A 27867-nucleotide genomic window follows, 5' to 3' on the forward strand; every position below is an offset into this window, starting at 1 on the left:
GGACAAAAAGAGAATTCTGGGAAGTAGCAGCATTGAACATTAAACAAGGTGGTGAAAGCTGAAGCCAGGAAAGGAAACTAAAAAAGGAATGATCAGAGAGGCAGAAAGAGAACTAGGAAAGAAATATTCAATAGAAACAAAGGGAACAAAGGATTTTTTTGGAGGAAGGATTTTCTAGGTAAATGCCTCAAAGAGGTCAGGAAATGTAAGAACTATAAATTGGCTGTTGGATTTGGCGGTTGGGGGTAATTGGTGACCTTAGGGAGAGTTGTTTTATTTGCTGATGGTGGTGGTGGTCATTGGGGGAAACCAAATTGCCAGGGGTTAGAGAGTAAATGGGAAGTACATAAATAAAGAAAGAGAAGCAGTCACTGTAGACTTGATCTTGCAGAGAGGTTTTGCGTGGATGAAGAAAGGAAGGAAGGTAAGTTACAAAGTAAAGGAAAAAATTGCATGGAGGGAAGCTTTTTTTCTTTAAAGAAGTGAGAGAAATGTGTACACATTTAGAGATAGACAGAAAGTAACCAATATCAGGTAGAAGGAGAAGGTGGAAGATAGGGGAAAGAGAAGTGATACTGAGTGATGCAAGTTCCCAGAGGAGATTAAAAATATGTCGGTTGGAGGGCATGTGAAGAATTATGAGCCATAGGGAGGAAAGTGAAGAAGGAACAATAGAATGAGAAAACAGCAGGAGAGTGGAAGGAAGATTGAGGGTAGAGTAAGAAGTCATGGCTTCCTTTTTCTCCAGAAATGGAGGAGAGGTCAAAGGATGACAGGTGTGTTGTCCTTTCTCGAGGTGATGGAGGAACAACCAGATGAGTTTTACAACTAATCTTTGAATCGGTTAGAAAAATTAGCTTTTATCATGGGTTTATTCTTAAAATTCAATATTCACTCTGTCCTCAACACTACTATGAGGTAAAGAATTCTTGGTTTATTCTCCCTTCATAATTTTAAGTCATGATGAATGAATAGTCTTGTATGTTTAATTTAAATGCCATCTCGTAATAACAAGACCTGTCATATAGATGCATTTTTGTTTTTAGATGTTAGCAGTGTAGTTTTGAGTAGGCAGTTGAAAAAAAATACCCTGTTATCAATACTGTCAGAAGTTTTCAAATGCCATCTGTCTTGATACTACAAGTGTACATCAGGTAGAGACAGAGATGGGAACATTTATTTACTCTAGAGCAAGGCCAGGCCTGTTGCGTGATTTGTAGCTTGTTGCCTTTGTGCTTATTAATGGGGAAGAGCCTTTGTTCTTGAGTCAAAACTATGAAGGAAAGCAATAATAATATTTGGTGACTTAGTAATTAATTTTTTTTCACTGTTGCTTTGATGATCGGTTCATCTTGTGGTGTGTCTATGTTCAGGGTTCAGGGTTCCCTGGGAAACCACTGAGGAATATGCATCTCCTTTTCCCCATATTATGATAGTAGAACTGATGTGCATCTCCAAAGTCTCTCCAGATTGAGACTGGGGTGGACATCCTTGGAGTAACTGGGCATACCAGTGGCAATTGGAGTCTTACAGCTGGCTCAGAATCCATTGGTAGAAATGAAGACATTCCACAACTCTTTCCCAGCGTTGTAGTGGGAATACTTATCAAATTAAAAATCAAAATTCTCGTTGGTAGATAAAGACTTTCAGGAAACTTTTTGCTATCCCAAAGCTCAAAACACGACCTGTTCACTTGTTCCAGAGTGTCAGTGGTTTGTAAACTAGCCAACGTGAACACTGGTCCCTGGGACCTACAGCCCTTTGTTGGCAGAAAGAAGAAAGGTCATCTCTTATGTTCTTGGCTTATTTCTTTCCCTTCTTTGCTTTGCCTCTACCACTCCCAGAATAGAAAAATTGTTGACCATCCCCAGATTTGGTTGTTGGTGGGGAACGTCTCTCTGGGGTTGCTTTTGTAGCTTATAATTTTCAAATCTGAGTTTGTGCCATGCTGTTGAGAAGAGTGTCTTCAAAAGTGACTGAAAAATAGGAAGCCATTTTACATGTCTAGGTTATTGTGAAAAGATTGGTAAGGAACTGGCATGTACCAAGTGCATACCATGTGCCAGGCACTATGCCAGGATTTCATGTACATGGTCATTTGATCCTATGACAACTGGATTATGCATTTTCCATATGTTTCCCATGAGGAATTTTAACTCAGAAGTGAGGTGCCTTCTCTGCAGCTTTATATCCTTCTAGATGGTGAATCTAGATTTCGCATCCAGTTCTGTGTGATTCTGTATCTGTAACAGGAAGTTGTTTATCTTCTCACAGGAAGTCAAAAGATTTGCTGAGCTTACCTCCTGTGGGTGACTATGGGGAAGAAACTTCATTTCTCTGATCCATAGTTTCCTCCTTCCTGAAGTGAATCATTCTTGTTTTGCTGTGAAGAGCTATAAAATGTTACTATCATTATTATTATTATTATTATTAGAATAAGGATCATATGAAAGAACCTGGGATACCTTGCTTTGAAATCTGTAAAGTTCTATACAAATTTAAGGTATTATCGTTATTATAATTATAGTAAAGAAACAAATAGCAACTTAGAGCTTAGAGAGACTAACAGTATAAATGTTAGAATTAGAAAACAATTCCTAAATTACATACTGTAGCCACGATAAAATAAAAGAAAAAACGAACTTTAAAACTTATATTACTTTGCTACTTTTATTAAAAAGAAATACTATGGTACAATAGCCTTCTAGCACATTAGTCTTGCAATGAAATTATATTACTGATTTGTAGATAGTATTAGAAGCAAACTGAGGGAAGTTTGCATTTCCTGAAGTAATGAGCGGCAAAAAGCTTAAATGAAGCAGTGCTGTTAGTCATGAGCCACAAACCAGACATGTAATTTATGCCTGAAAATACTTGGAAAATGCATTTCCTTGATGATAGAGAAATTGTGATTACTTAGAAAATAATGGCTGCAGAGGTTACCTTTAAGGAATCAATTTATTATCTAAAGTGAGAAGTAAAGAATTGGCCAAATTGAAAGAGCCTATAATCGATTGAAATGGCTACATTTCATTTTTGCCATGTTTATAATGTTCGATCATGATTGCCAAGGATACCTTGCTCCTTAATAGGATTACTAAGACTCTGGAGGGTGAATCAGAAGTTGCTATGGTGTATGAGAGTACATTGTGTAGATGTATATAAATGTATTTCAGCCCCATGGGGTTTTCTACCCAGTGGATCTCATATCTACATCTTGAGAAATTTAAACACTGGTTGACAGTTACTCACCTTCCAGAAAGGCAGAGAGTTTACTTTGGTGACTTGGATTGGACTGTTAATTATTTGATGTTATTGAATGGTGGACTTCTTGAGGCTACATGTCTGTGTGTCCTCTGTGCCTAACCCTGCCTCATGAGTGTTTTGAATTTACCAGTTTTTGTGTTATGAATGACCATGGTAATTCTTACTTGTAGCCACAGCACGTCTGTTATGCAAAGCATATGGATCTTCCTTCAATCACCATCTCAAAAAGTGTTGCCAGTGAACTCTACCTTGAACTGCCTGCTATGCAGTTCCTGTCACAAGTCCTTCTGAGACCCTTGCTCTGTGAGGAAGCTAGTCTAAGGGAGATGACATCCCTCCAGTCCTCCAGGTTATCACAGCTTCACCCCTATGTTATTAGTGTACAACAAAGCTGTACTCCTGGACAGTATTGGCCTAGACCCCTAACTCTGTATGCAGATAGTCTTTCACTGAGTTAGACTTTAATGTAATGCTCTTGCCCTTTGGTCATCAAAAGAAAAAGCCATGTGAAGAACATCTTTGCATTTTCTGGAAAATTGGTGCTGAAAAAAAATGTTTGTTTTATTGCTCAAAGGTTTTTGTGAAGGAACCAATGAGAGGAATTCCTTTTTGCATATTAGTATCAGGCAACCACTTGTCTGATTTAACAAATTAATTTATGCTTCCTTCCATCAGACAAAAAGAATTTTATAACCTATGAGCCTTTCCTTCTTGCCTTACCTACCAGGAAGCTCAAAGTTTAATTTAATATTCAGTCATAGCAACTAAGTTGGCCTGAGTTTTGCCTTTCTATTTATGTACCTTTTACTCCAAGACATTGCAAATCTTTTATTTCAGTATAGGTAGAGTATGAATTACAATCTGGTTCTGTCCAATTCAGCAACAATTTATTGAGTATTTAACATGCATCAGACATGGGACTAAGTCTCAGAGATATAAGCATGAATAAAAAGTGATCTCTGACCTTCAAGAGCTCATAGTTTTATTCAGGGAAAGAAATTATGACTGTAATTTTTCTCGATTTGAGAGAAATTTCAATTTTCCTCTTATTTTATTCATGTAGACATGGTTTTAGTCATTAGCCAGTTTAGAAGTTCTCCTAATTTCAAGCATATTTTAAAGTCTATACATGGACAAAAGTCTAAACTTGCATCAGGAACCCAGACCATTATAACAATAAATGTAAATGAAGAGACATTAAAAACTAGACAAGTTTCTACCCACTGAGGACAAGTTGAATATGTCTATTCTCTTTACCGCTCAAACAAGGACAGGAACATGACTAGCTTACATGTAAGCAAATGAGACTTGAGATTCTTGGGTCCTGATGATTTTGGCCTAGAGAAAGTGGAATAACTCCTTAGGGCATTGAGGTGTTGTGGTGGTCTCTGCGACACCTAGGGCCAAGTTTCTGATTCTGTAGAACTCTGTATGAATGAAAGCCAGGTAGTAAAATTAAGGCATTTCAAATGGGAAGTGAAATGGTGTTGTTTCCCCTTGTTGGGTCAGATCTTTGAATAGAGCCAGGTACTGGTGTTCATTAGACAATCATCTGATCCAAGAGATAATCTGTTTGAGGGGTCAGAGGAACCCTGCAAGGGTCTCTGCGACACCTAGGGCCAAGTTTCTGATTCTGTAGAACTCTGTATGAATGAAAGCCAGGTAGTAAAATTAAGGCATTTCAAATGGGAAGTGAAATGGTGTTGTTTCCCATTGTTGGGTCAGATCTTTGAATAGAGCCAGGTACTGGTGTTCATTAGACAATCATCTGACCCAAGAGATAATCTGTTTGAGGGGTCAGAGGAACCCTGCAAATGTTTAAAGCTTGCATCAAATTCCTTCTGGATCCTCAGCACAATGAAATTGCTTTGTTTTAGATTTAGGAATTGAATAGAGAGACTGGTTTTGGCTGCTGCCCAAATGGTTCATTGTGCCACTCGGTTGAAGGAGATCGCTGTATACAAAGAGTTTATTCTTGCCTTTGCTAAAAAGTAATTTTTGCCATTAAAAATGACAAACCTAGGGACTTTTGGGGAATAAATGTGATTTCTATGCCTTTATGTCTTTTAAATATGTCTTTCAAGTGTACTTCTGAAAATGCAGTGATTATTCAGCTGAGGATTATATGGAATGTTAATTGTTTAATCACTACTTCAGCACCAAGATTGCATATGATGCAATATAAGATGTTCTGGAGCATAAGTGAACTGAAATTGACACATATTTATTTGATTTCTAAAGGTCTCCAACCCCCACAGAGCTCCCTTAGTTATATTTAGCATACTTTTCCTTAATCTTTGAAATTCATATTCCTCTAACTGCCCTCATTTCTTTGGAAGTGTTTTACATGATTTCACACATGGTATGAGTTAAATACTTTATACAGTATGTGGAGATTGTGCTAATAATGAGGCCAAGGTTTCTGGTTTGATTCTCTCTCTGATTATTTCTTCTTGGTATCTTTTGCTGGTTCCTCTTCTTCTCCCCGTCTCTTAAAGGTTGATGTTTTACAGGGTTCTCTTCAAAGCCCAATCTTCTCATTCTACATTTTCTTTCCCTGGGTGATTTCATCCATTTCTGGCATTTCACCTTCTATCCATCCACATATTTTCCCATCTTCACATACAGAGAACAGCACACAAGTGTACAACCTAACTAGGTTTAGAATGAGATGCCAGACTTGGACAAGTATACTCCCTGTGTGCACCAGGAGACTGGGTTGTGTTAAGGGCATGTGAGAAACCTTAGATATTCATCATCTATCTTCAGTAGAGAGTGTACCAACAGGGAGTTGGTCACCTCCTCCTGTACATGGAGAGCTTGCATATGGTGCCTGGGACCTGAAGGCCACCTAGAGTGGTGTCTTCATCATCCAGTGGCCCACTTGCCAGATGGCTCCCTGGATACCAGTGGCCTTCTTTCATTTCAACATCTTGGGCCAGGGTCATGCAGAAAGTGAAGGATAGTGCAGGAAGAAACTTCTAGGCACAAAGAAGTCATTTGCCCTTCTGAATTCAGCAGCTTGTTTTGATAATCTCCTTGGCATGTAAAGAGAATAATAAAAGTCAGTTTCGAGGATGAACAGCCAAGCTTTCATCAAAGTCATTTCCAAGTATACAGCTACCCACCATTTTTTAGTCATGAAAGCTTTTCTTTCTATACTGCAAAAACTCATGCAGAAGTTTAATTATATTAAAAGCGATCACAGCCATTTTAATGGGATAAGTATATCCTACAGGGGATGGTGTAGCTGGTATATTGGCTGTCCTTAGAATTATTTGGTTGCCTCTGTAACTCCTACACATTAGGCTAACATCACTGTGAAAAGACAACTTTGTTTTGATTTACTTCTTAAGCAGCAGTTTAAATTCTTGAATAAATTTATCTAAATCGCTGAAAACACACAGGAGAGGTTGAGTCACTGTTGATGAACAATTGCACCATTTCAAAGTAAACGAGTATGAATCATCAATATATAAACACACTCACCCCCAGAATATGTAGGCAGACACCAGTAATTTATACAGTTGTTTGTTTAAAAGGAATTAGATTCACTTTAGTCATAAGTTAGCTCAATTAGCTGTTGTTTAATCCTGTGCATTTTCTAAACAGTATAGTCATGATAGCACAATTTAACTGACTTCCTTATCCAATGGGCTAAGCCTTTTCCTTAGTATAATGTAGTGCAAAGGCTGATGCATCAAAAACATATATAAGTTGAACACCCTTTATAATTCCAGTGATCAGTACACAGAAATTGTTAATCACAATGTAGAATGTAGCAATTCAGCTCATCTGATGTAAAAATATATTATTTATTTTTCAATAAAATTAGTAAATAAGGTAATTTAAAGTTTTCTCCCAGTGAGCATGTTTGAGGACAGGTGAAGGAGTAGACAAATGTTAATCATAGTCGTTCATTCCAAGAGTCTCTTTCAATAAGGTTATTGATTTTTTTTCTTACATAGCACATGAAAAGTATGAAATTATATGGCAGCATGACAATTTGAAAGAACCCTATATGCTAGTCAACTTAGAACATCTGTTTAAAACATTAACATTAGGAAACACAAACCTATTCATTCTCTCTCCTCCCACCCCCATCTTTTTGTTATTTTAGACAAACAAAGGTGATGCACTTGCCAACCGAGTCCAGAACACGCTTGGAAACTATGATGAAATGAAGGATTTGCTAACTAATCATTCTAATCAGAATCATCTAGTGGGAATCCCAAAGAATTCTGTGCCCCAGACTCCCATCAACAAAAATGAACCAACCTTTTTTCCAGAACAAAAGAACCGAATGATCCCTCCGCACCAGGATAATACCCACCTCTCGACACCAATGCCTCCACCTTCTGTCGTGATACTGAATTCAACTCTAATACACAGCAACAGAAAATCAAAACCTGAGTGGCCACGAGACTGTCATAACACAAGCACTGTACCAGCAAGCCAGGCCAGCAGTCAGCCAAACAAGATGCAGACTTCCACACAGGACCAGCCTCAAGCCAGACTAGAAGACTTCTTTGTCTACCCTGCTGAAGAGCCCCAAATTGGAGCAGTCGAAGAGTCTAACCTATCTGCAAAGGAAGACAGCAACCCTAAGCCAAGTGGAGAAGATGCTTTTAAAGAAATATTTCAATCCAACTCACCAGAAGAATCTGAATTTACAGTGCAAGCTCCTGGATCTCCCTTAGTTGCTTCCTCCTTGTTAGCTCCCAGCAGTGGCCTTTCCGTTCAAAACTTCCCACCAGGGATTTACTGCAAAACAAGCATGGGGCAGCAAAAGCCAACGGCATATGTAAGACCCATGGATGGCCAAGATCAGGCACCAGACATCTCTCCAACGCTGAAGCCTTCAATCGAATTTGAGAACAGCTTTGGGAATCTGTCATTTGGATCACTCTTGGATGGAAAACCCAGTGCAGCCAATTCAAAGACTAAACTGCCAAAGTTCACGATTCTCCAAACAAGTGAAGTAAGTAATTTTTAAAGTTTTGTTTTCTTTCTTTCTTTTTTTTTTAAAAAATTCACTGCTCTAACCTCTATAATCAAGTATTCACAAGCAGCTCCTATTTACCTTACTGAGCCGTACATGAGACTCTTCAAGGTCAGAGTCTGATACTTGATCTTCTGTCACTTGTGACATGACTGGTTAAGACTTTGCAAATGCAGTAGAATCTTCATAATTTGGAATGACAAAAGACAAGGCCGGTCTGAGTGAATGAAAAGTTGGAGTTATAAAATAGTTTCAATGCTTTTGTAGTAATGTTATATAAAAATGAATAACATTTAGTGTTTTAATTGGTCATAAGTAGTGAGGTTATTGAAAATATTCTAAGTCACCATAGGCCTTCACTAGCCAATAGCATGTCCTAAACATAAATCAAGGAATTTCCTTAACTTACAAGAATATACAAATGACATTTGCTGGAACCTGAAGTGGAAGGCATTTTTTAAGAATCTTAGTTTCTTGAGTGCTCGCAGGGCCATTCCTTGGCAAGATCTTAATTTTATCTTCCGTATCCCTCAGTCTTCCCTTCTGCATCACCTTCTTCTACAGGTACCTACATAGCCCTCTTATAATACTGCCATCCATTCTGTCACAGCAAAAAGCATTATGATCAACCAAAATCCCACTGGGTTTAGAATGGCTATTCTACCCATCTCAGGAATCATTGCCTTGTAAAAGAGAAGTTGAGAGGGACCAAAACCTCTCACAAAGAAATGAATCACTAATGATTGGATTCCAGACTGTGGACCCTGGGTGGGGGACATATATGGGGCTGCCCCACAGGCACCACCATATAAGTGACTGCCTACTGCACCTCAAGTGCTTGACTGGAAGAAGCCACTGCTTTTAGATTGGATTCCTGTTACTGGTGACTAAAGGCTTGAAAAAAACAAAGAAGAAAGTAGGTTGACATCCTCACTCAATAGGACTGACAGGCAGTCTGTGTGAGTCGTTGCAGATTCCAAGTTAGTGGTGTCTGAATTAGAGAAGTCTACCTGCATGTGCCCTCTGGCTCTTCTTCCTTTGTTCATCCTCAGCAGATGCGGTAATTTCAGAGGACCATGGGAATGCAAAAGAAGGGAAGCCTGGAGCTATTGGCTGTATTTTCTGGACATGTGTTTTTAAATATTGTTTCATTTCTGAGGCTTTTTGTATCATCATTCATTAAGTCTTGTCAAGATTCCTCCTAAATATTTCTCCAATCTGTCACCTCTTCTCTACTTTCACAGCCTTTGAAACTCCCACAAGCATCTCGCACCTGGACAGCTATGATGGGCCCTCCTAGCTGGTCTCCCTGCCTCTAGTCTCATCTCTCTTTCAAGCCATCCTCCATACAGGCTGATCTAACAGGCAGATCTGACCATGTCACTCTCTGCTTTTGATTCTTCAATGCCTTCTCATCACTTCCAGGCAAATGTGCAGATCTCTTAGTCCCACATACAAGGCTCCACTCTCTCTGGTTTCATACTCTTTTTCTGGCCTCACATTTCACCACTTCTTCACAAGCAAATCCCAGCCACATGGAACTGCCATGGTTCTCCATCATGTCATGCTTTATCATGCTTCCTTGCTTTCTTCCCTGCTGTCCTCTTAGCCTAGAATGTCTTTCCCCATCCTCTTTTGTCTTCCTGATCAAGTCCTGTTTCTCCTTCAGGTCTGCTCAGTTGTCACCTTCTCTGTGAAAGCTAACCTGATCCTCCAACATAATTATAATCCACTTTCTCTGGGCTTCTCTGGCACCTTTTATACATCCTGACTGTATAGTTATTCAGTTTTGTGTCTGTCTCCTCTACTAGACTGTGAGCTCCTTGAGGGCAAGGAATGCCTCATTCTTCTTTGTATCCCAAGTGCCCAGCAAAAGCCTGGCACATAGTAGATACTCAATAAATGTTTGTTGAATGAAGGAGTTTCAAAAATGGTTGCTTGATTACATTTTCTAAGCCATAATGTCAATCAAATAACATGAACAAAGGTAAACAATTGCTAGAAAATTCATCCTTTGTTATATATCTTTAACTGTTCTCTGTCTGCTTGTGTCTTACTCTGCTCTACTCCTATATAGTTATTGAAAAGTCCTAATACTAATTTCTCCTGGATGGCTTAATATAGGGTTTTAATACTTAAAAATCAAAAAGAGATCTGCTTTGAAAGAGGAGGACTATAATAGGAGGTTGGGATGTCATTCTTGTCCCTTCGCTTTCCCTGGTATCTGCTCTTGTTCCCTCCTTATACAGCAGTGTCATCACTTGGGACTGGTCTGGAAATAGCAGTGCCCCATAAAGCAGTCCGTCAGTCCATTTCCATACCTCATTAGCAGAGTGACAGGTCACAGACCCAATGAGATCTGCTCTGTTGTAATCCTCTCTCTCATACATTCACAAAATGGCTGACCCAGATTCAGAAATGACTCTGTGCTTTCAGTCAGTGCTTTGGCATACCCAATAAGAGGTGCGTTTTCAAAGAGAGTCTGAGCTGTCATCAGCTCTGGAGATGATTATCCAAGGAACAGCCCATGTGCATGCAGCCTTTGGTGATGGTACAAATAGACTTTGGCAGAGCTTTGCATGAAAAATGGGTCAGGTGCAATAAAGTAATGATGAGAGATCAGTGAAGAAAGTAATTGTTTTTAAATACAGTTCTTAAGGAAGGATTTGAAAGAGGGGTAGAGAGAAGCTTAGAGCCCTGAAGTCAGGGGAATATACAGAATTTAAGGATAATGTGAAAACCAAAAATAGGAGGAAAAGAAATTAGAGGTTAGGTAGCCCAACAAGAGAGCTTAGAAAAGCATAGATTAAAATGTGGGTATAAATATAGATAGAGTGGAGCATTATGGAGCTTTGAATCTAATGGAATTTATGTGGCTGAAACTCTGACCAAGTCTGAAAATTCACCCCATTAAATCTTGATGCACTTTTCAAAAGCACTTAACATTAGAATTCAGCCCCAGTTCCTGGCACCTAGAGTTTCAGGCACTGGGTTGCAAGTCCCTAGTCAATGTAGCCATCTTCTATGAGTGGTAGCATTACTTTGAGTTGTTACCAAAATGGCTTACCCATAGAGCAATCACAGTATTTCTTTGAGCATACTCACCTCTTACCCTAAAAGGAGGTGACGTGTTAGTGACTTGCATTTGGGGGGAGGGGAAACGGGAAGAGTTAAATGACCAGAAAAAAGACAGCATTCTAAGACCTACAAATAAGCAGATAAGATTACATTTGCGATCTGAGAATCACAGACTATTACTGAAATGCAATGTGCATGTGTGTGCGTCCATGATTGTTTATGTGTTTATACTTGTGTAAACAGTGGGGAAATTTTTATTTCTTATCCTTGAAACATTTCCATGCTTCTTAGAATTTCTGTATCAATAATAAGAATAAGAAGTCTAATGAACTTTATTGTAAATGTCAACTTTTCAATTGAAGCATGTCATTTAAACAAATAATTTGTTTGTTTTGAAACTTCATGTTACAGATGTTTTAACATTCCAAGCAACCAAAAAAAAAAAAAAAAAAAAAATGGCTTCTGCAATTGGGTTTAGAAGAATTTTCTGGGAAATGTATCTGAAAACAGGACAAGGCCTATTTATGTAAAGTGGAAACCGAGGGTTGCTTGCAGATGGTGTTTTATTAGGAAATTAATTTGTTAATAAATGTAGCTTTATACGTGATTTTATTGCAGATGTTTTTGTTTATTTTTACCTTAGGATAAAAATCTGCTGGTATAGATAGCTTTGCATTTGGGTGCAATTTGTTATTAGTATTGTTATTAGTATTGTTTGGCAAGTAAATAATTGCATGCAAATTAAAGGATCAATATCACATATTAAGTGTCTCCATCCTAAGTCAATTAGCTTTTGAATGTACAATACTAATGTGTGGACTGCCATCACCATAAAGGGTCATTTGCTTTACATTCTGCTTTGGCTGTGATCTAAGGTTATCTGACGCTCAAATGGCCTCAAAACTAAGTTTTGTACAAAACTTCAATGGAGCCGATATGGGATTTGTCTATAGCTTATTTTCGTGGCTAGCTTTGTCAACCAGCTGAAAAGTGATTGCTCACATTTGTGACTGGCCTTTTTTGCTTTCTACCCGATGCAGTGAACACTGTGAGTATAATTAGTTTTATTTATTTTGAGGTAGATAGTAGGCTCAGTTCTCTTGTGTCAGACCTGCAGAGAATGCTGGGCTCTTACCACTGGTGCTCTGGGTATGTCCATGCAGCTACACAGAAATCATAGAGGCAGCTCCTTCAAAGAACAGAAGGCCAATCAGCTGCTGTGTGCAACTCATGCTAAGTGTTTCACTTGTTGTACATCACAAGTTTATTTTTTTCCATTCTTATGGAAATAAAATAGTATTTAGTCCAAGGTTATGACTGGCCTAATTTCAACCCCATCAAGAATGAATGGAGACACCTCCAAAAGTCCTTACACTTCCAGGATGCCAGGAAAGACTCTCGACCTTAGCATCTGTTCTGTAGATGTGTGGAATCCAGAAAGCTTTGTACCCTCCCTTCTACTAGTCTATACCCTGGCAGTGGCTTTCTGTTTATGCTTTTTGACTAGCTCTTCCAACTTCTTCATCTCATTGGTATTCAAATTAATTTTCCTTACCATACTTCCTCATCTTCCCCCTGACTTTAGTGCCTCCCTAAGCTAAAATGAAGTGGCCCCAACTGAACATCTGAAAAGGAAAGTAATAAAAATGGGACACCAAGCCTTGCATTCTTTGTAATGGAGAGGCCAGAGCTTCTAGGAAATGATTCAGTTAAGACTTCCATACTTCAGTGATTAAGAAAGGTGTCCTGAAGAGGGGAGGCTGAGACCATTCTCACAATAGTAAGACTGGTTTAGCAGATATCGACACATAGGAGTAACCAGGGAAGGTTTCACAGAGAATGAATAGGAAACAGATGTTGAACTTGACCTTGAATACTGTATGGAATTACAGTAGTTCAAGAGGAATCTGGAGGGCAGTTCTTATATGTCCATATTAGTGATGGATGGAGAGAATGGCATATACAAAAAAGGGAGATGAGAAAAATGCAAGGTATATTCTGAGGATATATCTCAGCTGTGGATATTGTCTGCAGCTGAGGATTTGTAGGATCAAAGTTAGATAGGGCTCAAAAACCAGACTGTCAGTTATCTTTAATGAGTGGGCATTGTGGCAGCTAGAGTGTGATGCTGACCTTGACACTTCACTTTCCCTGGCTTCATGGGTGACCTAGGAACTCTTTCAAGCCAGTTGCCCTCCCTAATTCAAACAGTAAGCTCTGAGATCTCCCAGGTTTGTTTTCTATGCCCTTACAAGAAAAGCACATCTCGTTTCTTCCCTTGTAGACATCAGCCCTTGCTCAGCATGCTTTCGCAAGGCTCTTTCTAAAGTAATGCTGAGTCCCTTTCCTCTCTATTTTTTCATTAGCACTAGTCAAACTGAGCAATAGATCTCAACACTGGCTTATTAAAGAGTATGAAAATGCCTGCTTTCTCTTCCTACTTTCTCAAGTCCTGTTCTTTCTCAGTTGTGTGTTTTTCTTTTCTAAGGCTGTATGCAAGTGATTCTAGCCATCAGCATCCTGGAACAATGTCAAATTTCAACATTCCAGTTTTTAAATGTATCAGAGTATTCGGTTTCAGTGCATCCGTTTGGTGTTCTTTGCTTTTAAATCTCTTGTCGCTTTGAACATTTTTTGTTGTTGTTGTTGTTGGAAAGAAGTCAAAAGAAAGATTTATTCTTATTCTGTGAAAAAAAAATCTTCAATTCTTACCTTATACAAATTTATGTCATCTTTATTAATAATGATACAACTTAAAACACTACTATTTGTTAATAATTTTAGTGATTGTTCATGAGACAGCTGAAAGTAAATCCTTATGTGAGGATACGTGTGGAATATTTCAAAGCATAGTTTGGATGAGATATACTGGGATGTGGGTTCCCCTTCAGTCCTGGATTTGTGAACTTGAGTGATTCTACCTCTCTAGGCCTCTTGTCACATGAGGAGATTAGACTCATTGGTGAGATTTCTTCGAGCTCTAAATCTCTAAGTGTGAGCTTCTCCTTCGCGGTTAAGCCCAGACCCAGCTTATTTGTAAAGCAACATTAGCCATTACCTGGCTGGCCCATACCCCTCCAAGAGGATGTGCGTTAGAACAGCATGGAGGACCCTGCACCTTGCCTGTGCGCTTCTCGCTACCATCCTTCAAAATAGCATGGGAATTTGTAAGAGTAGATAAATATGGGCAAACTAGAATTGGATTTTAGGGATTGACTGACAATTCTTCCTGGAGTACTATATTATTTCAACTTCTATTAAAAAGAAAAAGTAACAGCTCTACGCTGCATTTCACCAGAAAGTACCAAGCTGTGGACTCAGCAAATAGCCTCCTAATCCTTTTGTCACCACTTACTAAAATAATGAAAAATGAGAACTTCTGTTTTCACATTGCTTCTAGGAAAATATTTTGACAGATTCAGTATCCAGTAAAGTGATAAACTTTTGTTCCAAATCATCCTGTTATCACTGGATATATCAAATCAGTTTAGTACTTTCTGAGGCACTCATAAAAAAAAAAAAGACTGTTCTTATTCTGCATTAAAGAATAAGAAAAATTGGCAGGTTGATAATGATATTGATTCAATTCAAATAGTAAATGCAAAGAGCTTTGGGGTGAGTTATAAAACTCTTTATGGGTATTGTAAGTCTGTTTAGTATTTTTTTAATCGATGTGAAAGCGAACAATCTTTAATTAGCCATTTAAAAATGTGCTGTGCTTTGACTACTAAATACAGTTTATAATATAAGTGACAATAACAAAAAAACTCTTACCTTTACAGTTTACAGATGCCTTCACATATGTTATCTTATTTTGATCCCATCCTAACAGGTTCTGGGATTATCATTTCCTTTTTACAGATGCAGAAACTTAATCTCAGAGAGACTTGCATAAAGTCACACAGTCAACAAGTGGCCATGCTGGGACTAGAATCCAGGTCTTCAGTGCCATTTCCGCAATGGCACATGGTGTACAGTGTGCTGCTGTATAAGTATGGGTTAATTTTCTAAAAGTAGCTTCTCTACTTTCACATAAGGGGCAAGAGAATAATGAGCTGAATCTAGCTTAAGTTAAAATTCCCTTACTGGGTTCATGTTTCAAAAGTCTGGGGCCAAATACACCAAAAGAACAATTTTTTTCCTGTGGTTTTACAGGTTACAGTCATGTGTTTTTCATTTGCAAGTATGGTGAGAAGTAGTGTTTTTGCAATATTCCTAAATGAGTAACATATGACACAACTTGTTAGAGGACCTTTTCTTGGTTCATAAGTTCTGAGTTTTTGTCTCTTTGGTGGGATGCTCAAACAACACAACTAAAATCTGGATATCTGTGGATGAAACACAACCACCCTCAGTATAAACGCTAGATGTGAATGAGAGGTCAGTAAAAAGTGGACATGAAAATAATTGCTAAAGAGGGAGTAAGCCTTCTCTCAAATGTTTGAGCCTCTCTGAAATAGATTAATTTAAAAATCCACTTAGGATCATCAAATAACAAAAGTAGTTAACAAAGAGAAGGCAGAATCCCTGACTTTTTTTCATAGATAGTAAATGGATGAGTCTCACTGTCCCACAGCAAAAGGATGCAGATAATCCATAGGCTGCCTACTTCATAAAATTACTGTGAGGATAAATGAACTACATAGCTGAAAGATCTTTGAAAAGTTTACAAGACTCTGGAAATGGGAGGTGTAGTAGTTTCCTGTAGATGCAATAACAAAGTGTTACAAACTGGATGGCTTAAAACAAGAGAAATTTATTCTGTCATAGTTACGGAGGTTAGGTGTCCAAAAAGATGTCAGGAAGACAGTTTTAAAACAGTTTAGGGAAGAATCTTCCATTGCCTTTAAATAACTTCTGATTGCCCCAAGCATTCCTTGTCTTGTGGTAGCATCACTGCAATCTCTGCCTCCGCCTTCACATGGCTTTCTTCTCTCTATGCCACTCTGTGTCCTCTTCTTTTGAGGACACCACTCACTGGATTTAGGACCTACCCTATATCCCAGAAGATTTCATGTCCAGATACTTAACCAATTGCATCTGCAAAGACCATATTTCCGAATAAGTTTGCATTCTGAGGTTTTGGGTGGACATCAATTTTGCGGGGGACACTATTCAACCCACTACAAGAGGGATCATTCTTCATACTTCCCAGGCTGAGAATGCAGGGAGGTCAGGCAGTGTCCATAATGAAAAGCCCAAGCCAGTCTTTAGGAGTGAGGTGGGATTCCCTATCTCAGAACCAACTTCAAGTTAGTCCACAATGGTTCTGAGTCAAATTCTCTTTAAGCTGTTCAACTTGACTGTACCTATGTGAAATACAATCGCTGTAGGTAAACTGTTTACAATTGTTCAAAACTGATTTTTAGAAATCTTGTAGATCAGTGAGTATAAAGTTTCCTTCCAATTAAACAATATAGTAAAAAACAGTTTATCAGAAAGTAGACTTGATTATGAGCAAGAGCTGGTGGGCAGACCTTTTCTGTAAATATCTTCCACTTTATTGGCCATACAATCTGTCCATCATAAGTACTCAATTCTGCCATTGTAGTGTGTGAACAGCCATAGGCAGTACCTAAATAAATGGGTGTAGCTGTGTCCCAATAAAATTTTATATATGGATATTGAAACTTGAATATCACGTATTTCCATATCACGAAATAGTCATCTTTTCATTTTTAACCAGCAAGCTATACAACAGGCATTGGGCTGGTAAAGCTTTGTTTTCTGACCCCAGTGCTTGATCTAGACAAAGGAGGATGGCTTCGAGTAGAGAGGGGAGGAAGGTCAGTCAGTGGAATAGAGGCTACCACAGACTTACAGACAGGTAGATGTGAATGCTTTGCACCCACGATTAGAAATACTTTTCAATCTAACAATCATACCTTCCATTCAAGAGGTTCTTTTTCCTTAGTGACTCATGGGGTAAAGGTCCTTTTGTCTTTTGCTTTCTTAAACATATAATTTTAGGGAAAAGAAGGACCTAGGCCAAACCCAATTAGGATTCTGGAATCATGTATGGATCAGAAGGACTAAAGTATGTATTGGACTTGGGTGTGGGGAGGTACGAATTTTTAAGATTCTAGGAATAGCAAGTCCTTTTGCATAGCCTGAGACTGAGTTAAGTGGAGTGAAAGGGTTGATGGCTACAGGCTCTTCCTAACTGACGTGTAGGAGTGTTTGTGTTTGTGTGTGCATACATGCATGTGTCAGGTGTCGCTGTGTCTTTTTGGGGGGTGGGGGACCCTGAGAAAGCCAATGGACTTCTGGGGAAGAAAGCTAGAGAATGTTGGCTTTCTTGGTACTTCCTGAAGTTTTAGCCCTGCGTCCAGAGCAATATCTAGGTTCTGAGGTAATGTAGAATGAAGGAGTGATAGGAGAAAATATCTACTTAATTAAGGCTTTAAAGATGAGATGAAGTTGAGCAAGGCTTTAAAAAATACACGTGCTGATGGAAGAAAAGGAGGTCATATCCTAGCCTGCTGAAATGGACTGCATAAATCCTTGGAAATTGATGGGGTTTCAAGAACAATGCTTCTTGTGATAAAAGGGTATCATGACAACTCACTGCTTTAAGTGAGTATCATAGAAGAATGTTACAATTATGTTGTAATTTTATCAAAAAGATTGGTGTAGAGAGAAGTAGCTGCCATGTTGAACAGTTTTGGGGGTCATTATTCACACAGAATACAATATAAATGATGACTCCTGGGGTTGGTTAAGGAGATGGCCCTCGCTCTAGAGTAAACCCATTCTTTGACCTTCCTTTGCCTCAGGATCTCCTATTTATCCCAACTTTGATGCAAACTTACTGGAGAAACTGGTTTCCTCTGGGACATTTAGAAATAACATACCTGGGAACTTGCTGGAGATGCAGACCAGGATGCTCGTCCAAAGTGGGGTCTTGCTTATGAAGTGTTCTGTGCTGTGTGTTGAGGCCCCCAAACTGTCCCTGTGCAGCTATACTCTGTTTATTTGAACAAACGTGACCTTCAGATTCTTCAGAAAACAGGAAGATCTAACTTCCTTTCCCAATGAGACAGATGGGCAAAAAAAGGCCCACACCAGAGACTTCTATCTGAATCCCCAATCCACCCTTCATAATTCTAGAAGAAAATGGTCTTGTTGAATACTAGAGGGCAAGATTTGGCTCAAAGATAAACATTTAAAAAACTAGTATAACATTTTGATTTGTTTACATTGAGTCTGATATTATGAATTGTGATGTTTTAACTCTGAAAATGTTATAGTATGCATAGTTGGAAAGATTCCTTAGAAGACAATACCTGTAAGACCCCATGTCTTTTTTTATCCATTCGTTTTATTTATTCATTCATTCATTCATCAATCTTATATTGAGTGCCATCTTGTGCCAGGCAGTATGCTAAGAGCTGGGAAACTGAGATGATGACATGTTGCCTTATTTTAAGTAGCTTATTTCAGTGGATATGGACACAGAAACAGAAAAAACACAGTGAAGTATAATAGAAGAGTGTTTGGCATTCTGTGGAAGCAGAGAGAGAATGACTAAGAGTGTCTGAGGTGTTTAGAAGCTTTTTCAATATGGTAGTAACTTGTGTGTCAGCTCTTGAAAATGATTGGACATTTTCTTGGTGAAGAAGTGGGAATACAGGCATTTCTTACAATGTAAACTCAGGTCAGGTTGTAAATGGGCCTGATGACTCCTGGGACTTATGAGACACAAAAGAATCAGCTGTGTTTGGGGAGTAAGGAAGAGTGGTTAGGAAAATTGGGGGCTTGGTGTTAGCTCCAGGTCATGGAGAGCCTTTTAGACCGTTAAAAATGTATAAGGTATAAGCATGGTAAATGATGTTTTAGAAAAGTCATGTTGGCAATGGGATTGGCAGGGGAGTCAGGGAAAGGGAGTAGCAAGCATGATAGAGCTTGTGAGATTTGAGGCAGAAAGATCATTGAGCAGGCTGTTGAAATATTTCAGGCCAGAAGTGCTAGCAATTTGAACTAAGGCTGTTTTTAAGATAGATTTTTAAGGTTTATTCAATGGGATTCAGTGATTAATTAGATGCACCATTGAGAGAAAGCCAACAGAGAGAAATCTAAAATGACACGGAGGTTTCTACCTTGGGCAAGCTGTGGATTATGACACCATTACCCAAGATTCCTTTCTTTGATACTCTGATCCGCACAAAGCAGGTAAGTTTCTCCTTTTATCTCTTTTATTGTCATGCTTTCATATTATAGGCTTTAAATTTCATAATATTTGATTAATTTTTGCACTATGCTTTTTGTGTAAAGATACATACGAAAAAATCATGATTGTTGTTCTATGTTTCAATGAAGGATTTATTTCCTACAAATGGTCTTTTTAGTTCACCACTTAAAAATAAATATCTTACCTTGGAAATATTTTACAGTACTTTAGAGAATATATGACAAATACTTTCTTAGAAATCACAGGAGTGAAAGTGACAATTTTCTGTTAGTTATGCTTTATGTTAATTATTAAATTATGCTTTGTATTTTGTAATTTTTTGAAGTCGAACAAACACATTTTTCAATTGAATTTCTTTTGTATTGATAGCTATGGCCTTTTCTATGATCCTTCCTGACTCTTTCTCCTCATGATGTACCATTGAGAAAGAAGTCACATCCTTTGATTTGGTGGAGTTGGTGTAGGGTTATTACATCTGGCTGTCTATAAATTGTTACCTCAGAAACTCTTCAGCTCAGTTCCCTTGCCTTTATTTGGTGGACATGATCATTGCCTTTCAATTAAGATCAATGAATTCCTGGTAGTAGAAGCAGGAGAAAGGAGTGGAGTGGAGTGTACAAGATTTTTGCATTCCATAGTTCCTGGGATTGCAACTGTGTTTTTTAAGTAGAGGGAAATCGATCTTAATGTATCTACTTGATTTTATTTATGCACTTCTCTGTTCTCAACTGTTTGAAATTCTCTCTGTAATTCCTATATACTTTCTTATATTGAAATTACTGTACGCACAGCAACTTTGGGAGCTGAGACCCTACTATTTTGCAACAGAGAACATACAAGCCTGCTAGGAAGAGTTCTCACCAAAGGCCTCACGTGAGCCTCGGCTCTCCACTTGTAAATCTGGGCATCAAGTTAAAAGAAAAAAGTAATCAGTACCTTAAAGAACAGCTTATATTCTGCTAATGAACATGATATGAAAACGTAGTATTCTGAGAAAAGCAAGTCAGTATTTTCTTTGACTGGGGGCTGGGGAGTGGCAGTAAGACTGCAGTGATGATTGTGGAGCAATTTATAGAATTAGAGAATCTTGATGCTGAAAGGATTCTGCAAAACCAACCAGTCCAACTGGCTTAATAGAAACACATTAGCTTGTTGTTGGACTTCACATTCCCTACCATGAATGGGAGAGTCCTTAGAGGTGAAACTTTCTTTTGAGAGCACTTGCATCAAAAATAATCAAGTGCATCATGGAACTTGGCCATTTTCCATAGTTCAGAAATACAGATAAAAGTTCCTTAGTTGGTATGTTCCAGCGGACATATTAGCCATATTAAAAAGCAAAATCTAATTTCTATATTTTGACTTATGAAGGAAAAGGCCTCCCTGCCACATAAATATTTTCATTTCATCTTCTAGGGGGAAAGGAAAGGAAATTGTACCTGCAGTGTGCTACTGAATCTTCCTGAAATTAGCCTTTAGAATTTGGGAAGATTGAAAGATTGAATGTCAATGCCTTCTACACACATAAAACAAAAAGGTACTCTATGTTGATGTCAATAGTGGTTCAACTCTGAAATAGAGTTAGAAAAAATCCATGTTAAAATGTTCCATGTATTTTATAGCAATGCTTTGGAATATTAAAAGACATATTGGGCTGGGAATAAATTACTGAAGAAACACCAGATTTAGTTTGTGGGTTTTAACTGCAACATAATTCATTATGCGATTTACATAGGTAGACATAAACATATTTCTTTCCAAACCATATAACAATATATGCGTAAAAAGCTGTATAATAAAACAGACAAAAACCATACTTGATCACTGCTTAGAAAAGATTATGGTTATTTATTTTTTTAATGGCAATCTGATAGTAAAGTCAAAGTGGTACAGGGACAAAAATGTTTCACTGATAGATGTTTAAAAATTGTGTCTTCATAAATCAAGAGGATATAGTACTTAGAGCTAGAAATAGTGCTGTGCTTTCTGTTTTATATAAGCCAGTATGCATTTTTGTCTTTGCCTCTTGTACAGTGTTATTTATTCTAATAATTAGTGTTAATTTTCTGGCAATAGGCAATATAATTACCTTCAAAATTTAAATGGGATAAAACTGCCTTGAGAACATGGTTTAGGAAAACTCATAATATTTATTTTCAATTACTTCTTTAATTATTCATTTATGTAGTATTTGGGGGAAAATTTTTGAAAAATGGAAGGCCACTGACAGAATTACTTCCCAGATGATCGGGGTTGGTTTTTTACTCGACTGAGTGACATCCTGGACTGCTACTGCATTCGCGATGCCAAATGGAAACTCCACTACCCTGTCACGTTGCTAGTCTAAACACATTGCTATTGGACCGGCCTAGGCCACTGTTGCTTATTCTGATTCTCCTTAAAGTAAATTTTCGTTATCATCCCTGTCCCCTCCCTTCCTGAGTATGTAAAATTCTAGTGTTGTATGATACTGGACTGCAAGCTTTGCCACTTCCATTTATCAGGGAAGGAGTCAATTACTTTAGCATATATGTAGATTCTTAGTAAAACTGTTTACTTGACTTCTGATTTCAGATATAAATGTGTAGGTGATTATTTTCTTAAATATATAAATTAATTAGAAACTAGTTTATAATCTTACTAAATGCTATAATTCTGAATAAGCATCATAGTCTCCAAGAAAATCAATGTTTCTAAAGATGGAAAGAATAAAACTAGCCTGTCCTGAGCCATTATGAAGAACAAAAGCAGTCTCAAGATAAGGTTGATAGTTATTCATTCATTTATTATGTATTGAGCACATCTACATGCATAATGTAGTTTTAATCTTTATGGGGGATCCAAAAATGTTAGAAGAGATGACTGGATTTTTGCCAATTCCAGTCACAGTAGCTGGCGCAGAGTGAGTGCTCATTAAACATGTGCTGAGTAAGTGAATGAATCCCTTGGAGAACTGAAGAATCCATAGCATATCTGAAGCAATTAGGCAATAATCACACACAAAAAAATGTACACAGTTGTGTGAAAACAAGGTAGAAACATAAGGGCATTATATGTGCATGTCTTTGTCAAAGATGAGGGCCCTTTGTCTGGCCAGAAACAAGCCCAAGATTTGGGGAGATGAGCTCTCTAGGTGAGAGGAATTAGATGACCAAAGAGCAAGAGGAGAAGTAGGCACAGTTTTGATAAGTACCAACGAGTCGCTCACTCAATAAATCAACCTCATCTGACCTTTGCCAAGGACCTATTATATGCATAGTATTATGCTAGAGCTTTGAGAGAGACAATGTTAGAAAAGTATGTGCCCTGTCTTGAAGAAACTTCCATCTAGCAGGGCAAGTAAGACATGTACATTAAATAACAACAAAGCAAGTTGTAATATCAGGGCTTTAGGAAAGTGCAGAGTGCTCTGGGAGCCCAGAAGAGAGTGAGCTGCATGTTGGCAGGCCGTTCTAGGATGGGTCTAGGGAAGTATTGCCATTGGCACTAAAGCCCAACATAACACTGGGATGAAATCATGGTCATTCATAGCCTTTGGGGGCCTTAGACCATTCTGAGAAGCTGATACAATCTCCAGCTTCTCTCCCTAGATAAATGTGTAAATAGAAATACGTAAGCAGTACTTTATGCAATTGCTTGGGCTTCCTGAACACAATCTATGCACCCTCCAGGGAGTCCACGTACCCATAGTTGAGACCTTTGGTATAGTGGGAAAAAAGCTAACTTTGGAAAGGGGTAGAGGAATATTCGAATTGCAACTCTGCCACCTTTAATCTGGAGAACTGAAGAATCCATAACATTTCTGAAGCAATTAGGCAATAATCACATGCAAAAAAGTGTATGCAGTTGTATGAAAACAAGGTACAAGCATAAGGGCATTATATGTGCATGTGATTAGCTATGTGATTGGAGCATGTTTCTCTAGCCCCCGGAGTCTCAGTTTCCTCATCTGTTAAACAAGGATAATAAAATCTACTTAGGAGTATTTCAGCATCAAATGAAATTAATAGAAATCATGTGATCACTTTGTCAGGCACTAAACATAATCTATTTTTCACCGTGCTGTGTGGCTGTGTATGTTTCATTAACAGCAGGGCAGTTGGCCATATATCTAGATTATTATTGAATCCTGTCATTCCTCCATTCTTTCCTACCAATCAACAGATTATTTCTGTTTTAAAATAATCCTCAATATGCAAAACATGAGTACATGGGTCAAAATTAAATGAAAGTACAATCTCATACTGGATTCATAAGATAAAGAAATCAGAAAATGAGCCTAAATGTTTAATTCTGATGTCGTTTGTCATAGTGTGCTAAAAGGTGTGTATGTGTGTGTGTGCTTGTGTGTGTGAATAACAGAATGTTAAAATGGGGCTTTAGTGGTCACTTTGTTTCATCTTCCCCACCAGAGGACTTTGTTCTTTCATACACTTCAGGTACACTTGCAACGATCTTTGTGTATTTTCCTATGGTTTGTTTTGATTTGCTGATGGATTGCTCAAGACTTTGGTAGGAGCATGCATACTCACACAGAAACACACACACACATGCACATGCAGAAAAACATGTGTAATAACAGAACAAAAGCACCAGGTGACAAATGCATACTGTAGTTGTACAAACTGATAATGTAGCCTTACAAACATGATGTTCAGTGAAGAAATAAAACGAGGGTAGTGATGGGTGGTTGGGTTTAGAATAAAAAATTACTCAGCTGGTCATTTCACAGGTGACTCAGGTTGGCTTTGTATACTGTGAACGTTTTGATTGCAGGTCTTAAAAATATGTAATCCTAATTTTTAAGAAAACTGGTGGAATAAATACTCATTATACACACAAAGGCCCTTCTATCCAGCTTTTCATTGCTTTGCAGTTATTTTCTCCAAAAAAATAAACAAGTAATTATTTGAAAGTACTTTTAGAACATGCACCATGTGGGCTAAGCTTGTTCCTGACATCTAAAATCCTTTGAATGGAAGTGTCAAATACCCCCCGGCCACTGTGCGCCACAGCCAAGTGTCATGTGAACCTGAGTCTTGTAGGTTACAGGGGAAAGAAAAGACTGCCAGACCAGCCTGCTCCTGAGAATGATGCAGTATGCAAGAACTGGAGAACAGCAGTGAGGTCTTACCCGAGACTAGGCACTGCACCGAGTAGGTATCTTATACATGTGTGGATGGGTGGATGGGTGGATGGACTGATGATGGGCATTTCAAGCAAGCCTAAGGACAAAGCAAGATCAGAATCTACATAATAATGAATCATTAGGACATGCTTATTCACTTACATGAAAAAAGAACTCTCATTTGCAAACTTATAAAAAATGATCCTAACCTCCATTATTTGGCTGTTTTTTTCCTTGTACTGAGAAATTCCAAAAAGATGATTTGGATAGGCAGTTATTCCTATATCTCAGGTCTTAGGTAAAGTATATGGGAGAATTGAAGTGCTCAGGAGATGGCAGATATTATTCTTATCATTGTTTTCATTTTTAGAAGGACAAATATTTCTGGAGGGTCTGGGATGAGAGTGGATATACATTTTGCTACATCATACTCTTGCCTGCGTGAACTGAGTGGAGAGATCAGCAGAGAATGTTATTTTCATCTAGCTGATCTGAGTTGTGGTCTTGAGTCTTGTATTGGTCACAAGTACATTGAGTAAGTTGTACCTACCCTCTGAGCCAAACACTTCTCAGCTGTAACAGAGGGGAAGTAATCCCTGCTTTACTTTCTTTAAAAGACTGTGTGAAAATCTACTGAGGTTATGGATGTGCAAGTGCTGTGTAAACTGTCAAGTGCCCTGTGCATGCAAGATAAGGGCTTTACACATCTTCCATACAGCTTCCCAGATGCTTTTACCTGTCCAGCCAAAATTACATACACATTCTTTTCAATTGCTGTGGTTATGAACCTCAATGTATCAGTCTACATGGTACTCAATGACGGAATAGATAGACATTTGAGGGTAAAAAGATCATGTCTTGAGCTCTAGCTTTGAATATTTCTGAAATTCCAGAGTTCTCCATGTGGACTTGTCCATTGCTCCTTGTGAGTGACGGGGTCTGGAGTAGTGCTGGATTACTGTTATGTTAATTTTGTTCATGTGCATTCAACCAACATATTGGCCTTAGGTGGGAGACATGTCTCTTTAAGTATATACTATATATTCTGGGCCTATTTCTCTTCTCTCCCCTGATAAGTTGTAACTATGGATTTTGTTTGAAAGCTTTCCAAATCTGGCTGTCCTTCATTGAACTCAACCTTTCTCTTGACAAAATACCAGCCCCCAAAGCTTTGCCCATTCCTGGCCAAGGCTTAGACTTGAGCTCTTCTCAAGTGGTAAGAAACTTTCAGTTGGCTCGTTACCCCTCAGAAGATTACTTTTCTTGGATCACTGACTTTTGTTGGCTTTTGAGACTTGGGGATCTATTTAGAGCATTTCTTCTTATGAGGCAACATTGCCCAACAGAAACTTGCTTTCTGTTGATTTTTCATCATTTGAATGAATTTGAGTCTGGTTTACATTAAATTCATCCATATCTAATTTCTCAGATGCCTGTGTGAGAGCCTATGCACACGTTTTATATGAAGATAGGCTTCTGTTCAATCCAGATCTGAAAGGCATTAAAAATGTTAAAACCATCATAATTGGAGAGGAAGCTATGGAGGCTATTTTAATAAAAGTAGGAACATTATTGTTATAAAATAATTAATGGGTATAATCAACCCTTAGTAATGAGAAGCCTTTCAAATTAGAAAAAGTCAGCCCTTAAAATTATGAATTCTTTGAATTCAGCAACATCCAGTAATTTTTGAGGGAAGTTTTGGGTTGGCCTTTAAATTTGTACCTTTGGCTTCAAATTTAGCATATTCATGCCGGGTGATATATGAGCCCAAATAGATTTTGCTTAAGAAATGTAATGCATTTCTGCAAAACAGTTTTAAATGGTAATACTGCAAGTTTGATTGATAAAGGAATCACCCGTAAGTTAATGAGGCAGAGTCCCAATTTCTAACCTGGGCCCTCTATTCTCAGAACAAATTCCTGCAGCCACTCAAAATAGCACTTAGGCAGTTAGAACAAATATATAACTGGCTACCTACACACCTATTTGATTTTCTAAATGTCAGAGCAGAGCTCCTCCGTTTGAAAATGAACCTTAGTAAGCAAGTATCAATTTACAGAATAAGCACCCGAGCAGCTAAATTGAGAAATGCAATTGTAATTATTTGGTGAAATAGAAATCAGGTCATTGTGGCTGCACATTGTTGTACAATAAGCTCAAAAGGGAAATGTCTTCATTTTGACTAACACACCATCTTTTAACCTTGGGTTTGTTATAGCCTGTTTTTCTATGGGTATTATCTATATTATATATGTTTAGAAACCAAAGCACTTCTTAGGCTCCAACTGCTAAGTGGAAATTAATGTGTACTTGTTGAAAAGCTTTTCTAGTGTATAAGGAAAGAGCATGGCTTTTCTGATTTAAGTGGCATAACTTCGACTGGATTCCAGGGTAGACATCTCTGGGTATAGACATTTCTGTAGGCGCTTAAGTGCAAGTTAAATGTGCTAAAACCCAAATTAGAGTCAAATCTGATGGGAGCTGATTTACTCTGAACCACAGTCCTGGGCGGTAAGAAATGATCTGCTGCTTAGCTCAGATCTTGACGCTGCCTCCAGCATGGAGGGGAGGGGAAGAACAGTGATCAGCCGCTGAAAGTAATTTAATGATCAGCTTTGCACATTGATTGGTTCTGGCACTGTTTCAACAAAACCAGAAACATCTTCAACCTAGTGAGTTACCTTTGTCCCATGGCAGGAATGACTAGAGGATACCAAAGAAATATAAAAGACCATAAATATATATGGTCCGTAATATAAAGCATCTAAAGCATCTAAAGCATCCCAGACTAGCACAAATTAGGATGAATGGTGCCTGTATTCTCCTATGAGTTTGATTTTTTTCTTTCTTTTTTTTTTTTTAAATATTGGGTAAGGCATTCAGTGTTACAGATACCTAAATGAAAAACCCTAACTCTAGAATGGGGAAGTCAAATCTCACTGGAGAAATAGCTGTTTTTGTATATATAACGGACAACAACACTTTTGGTAAAATACCGTTGTAGATAGCAGCCATTTCAGAGCTAATGTTCAGGTGTACATAAGGTTTTGGAAATGAATGCTTAAAATTGGCAGATAAGGCCCTTTTTCTGCATAGCTGTCTCCTAGTCCCCTGCCAAAATATCACTTAATCTTCATTTCTCAAAAATTACAAGTCTATTTAACATTTTTGTATTTATGTAAACTTTCAGAACTTTGA

General features: G+C 38.1%; 1 protein-coding gene across 1 annotated transcript in view; it reads left to right on the forward strand.

The window, feature by feature from the left end:
• AFF2 (ALF transcription elongation factor 2) overlaps positions 1 to 27867 on the forward strand; it is a 369137-nt gene that overhangs the window by 29500 nt on the left and 311770 nt on the right. The window contains exon 3 of the mRNA XM_063084949.1: positions 7388 to 8248. Coding sequence (XP_062941019.1) covers positions 7388 to 8248 — 861 coding nt within the window. The remainder of the gene's footprint in view (positions 1 to 7387; positions 8249 to 27867) is intronic.

The sequence above is a fragment of the Cynocephalus volans genome, chromosome X (genome assembly GCF_027409185.1).
Source record: "Cynocephalus volans isolate mCynVol1 chromosome X, mCynVol1.pri, whole genome shotgun sequence".
Classification (NCBI taxonomy): Eukaryota; Metazoa; Chordata; class Mammalia; order Dermoptera; family Cynocephalidae; genus Cynocephalus; species Cynocephalus volans.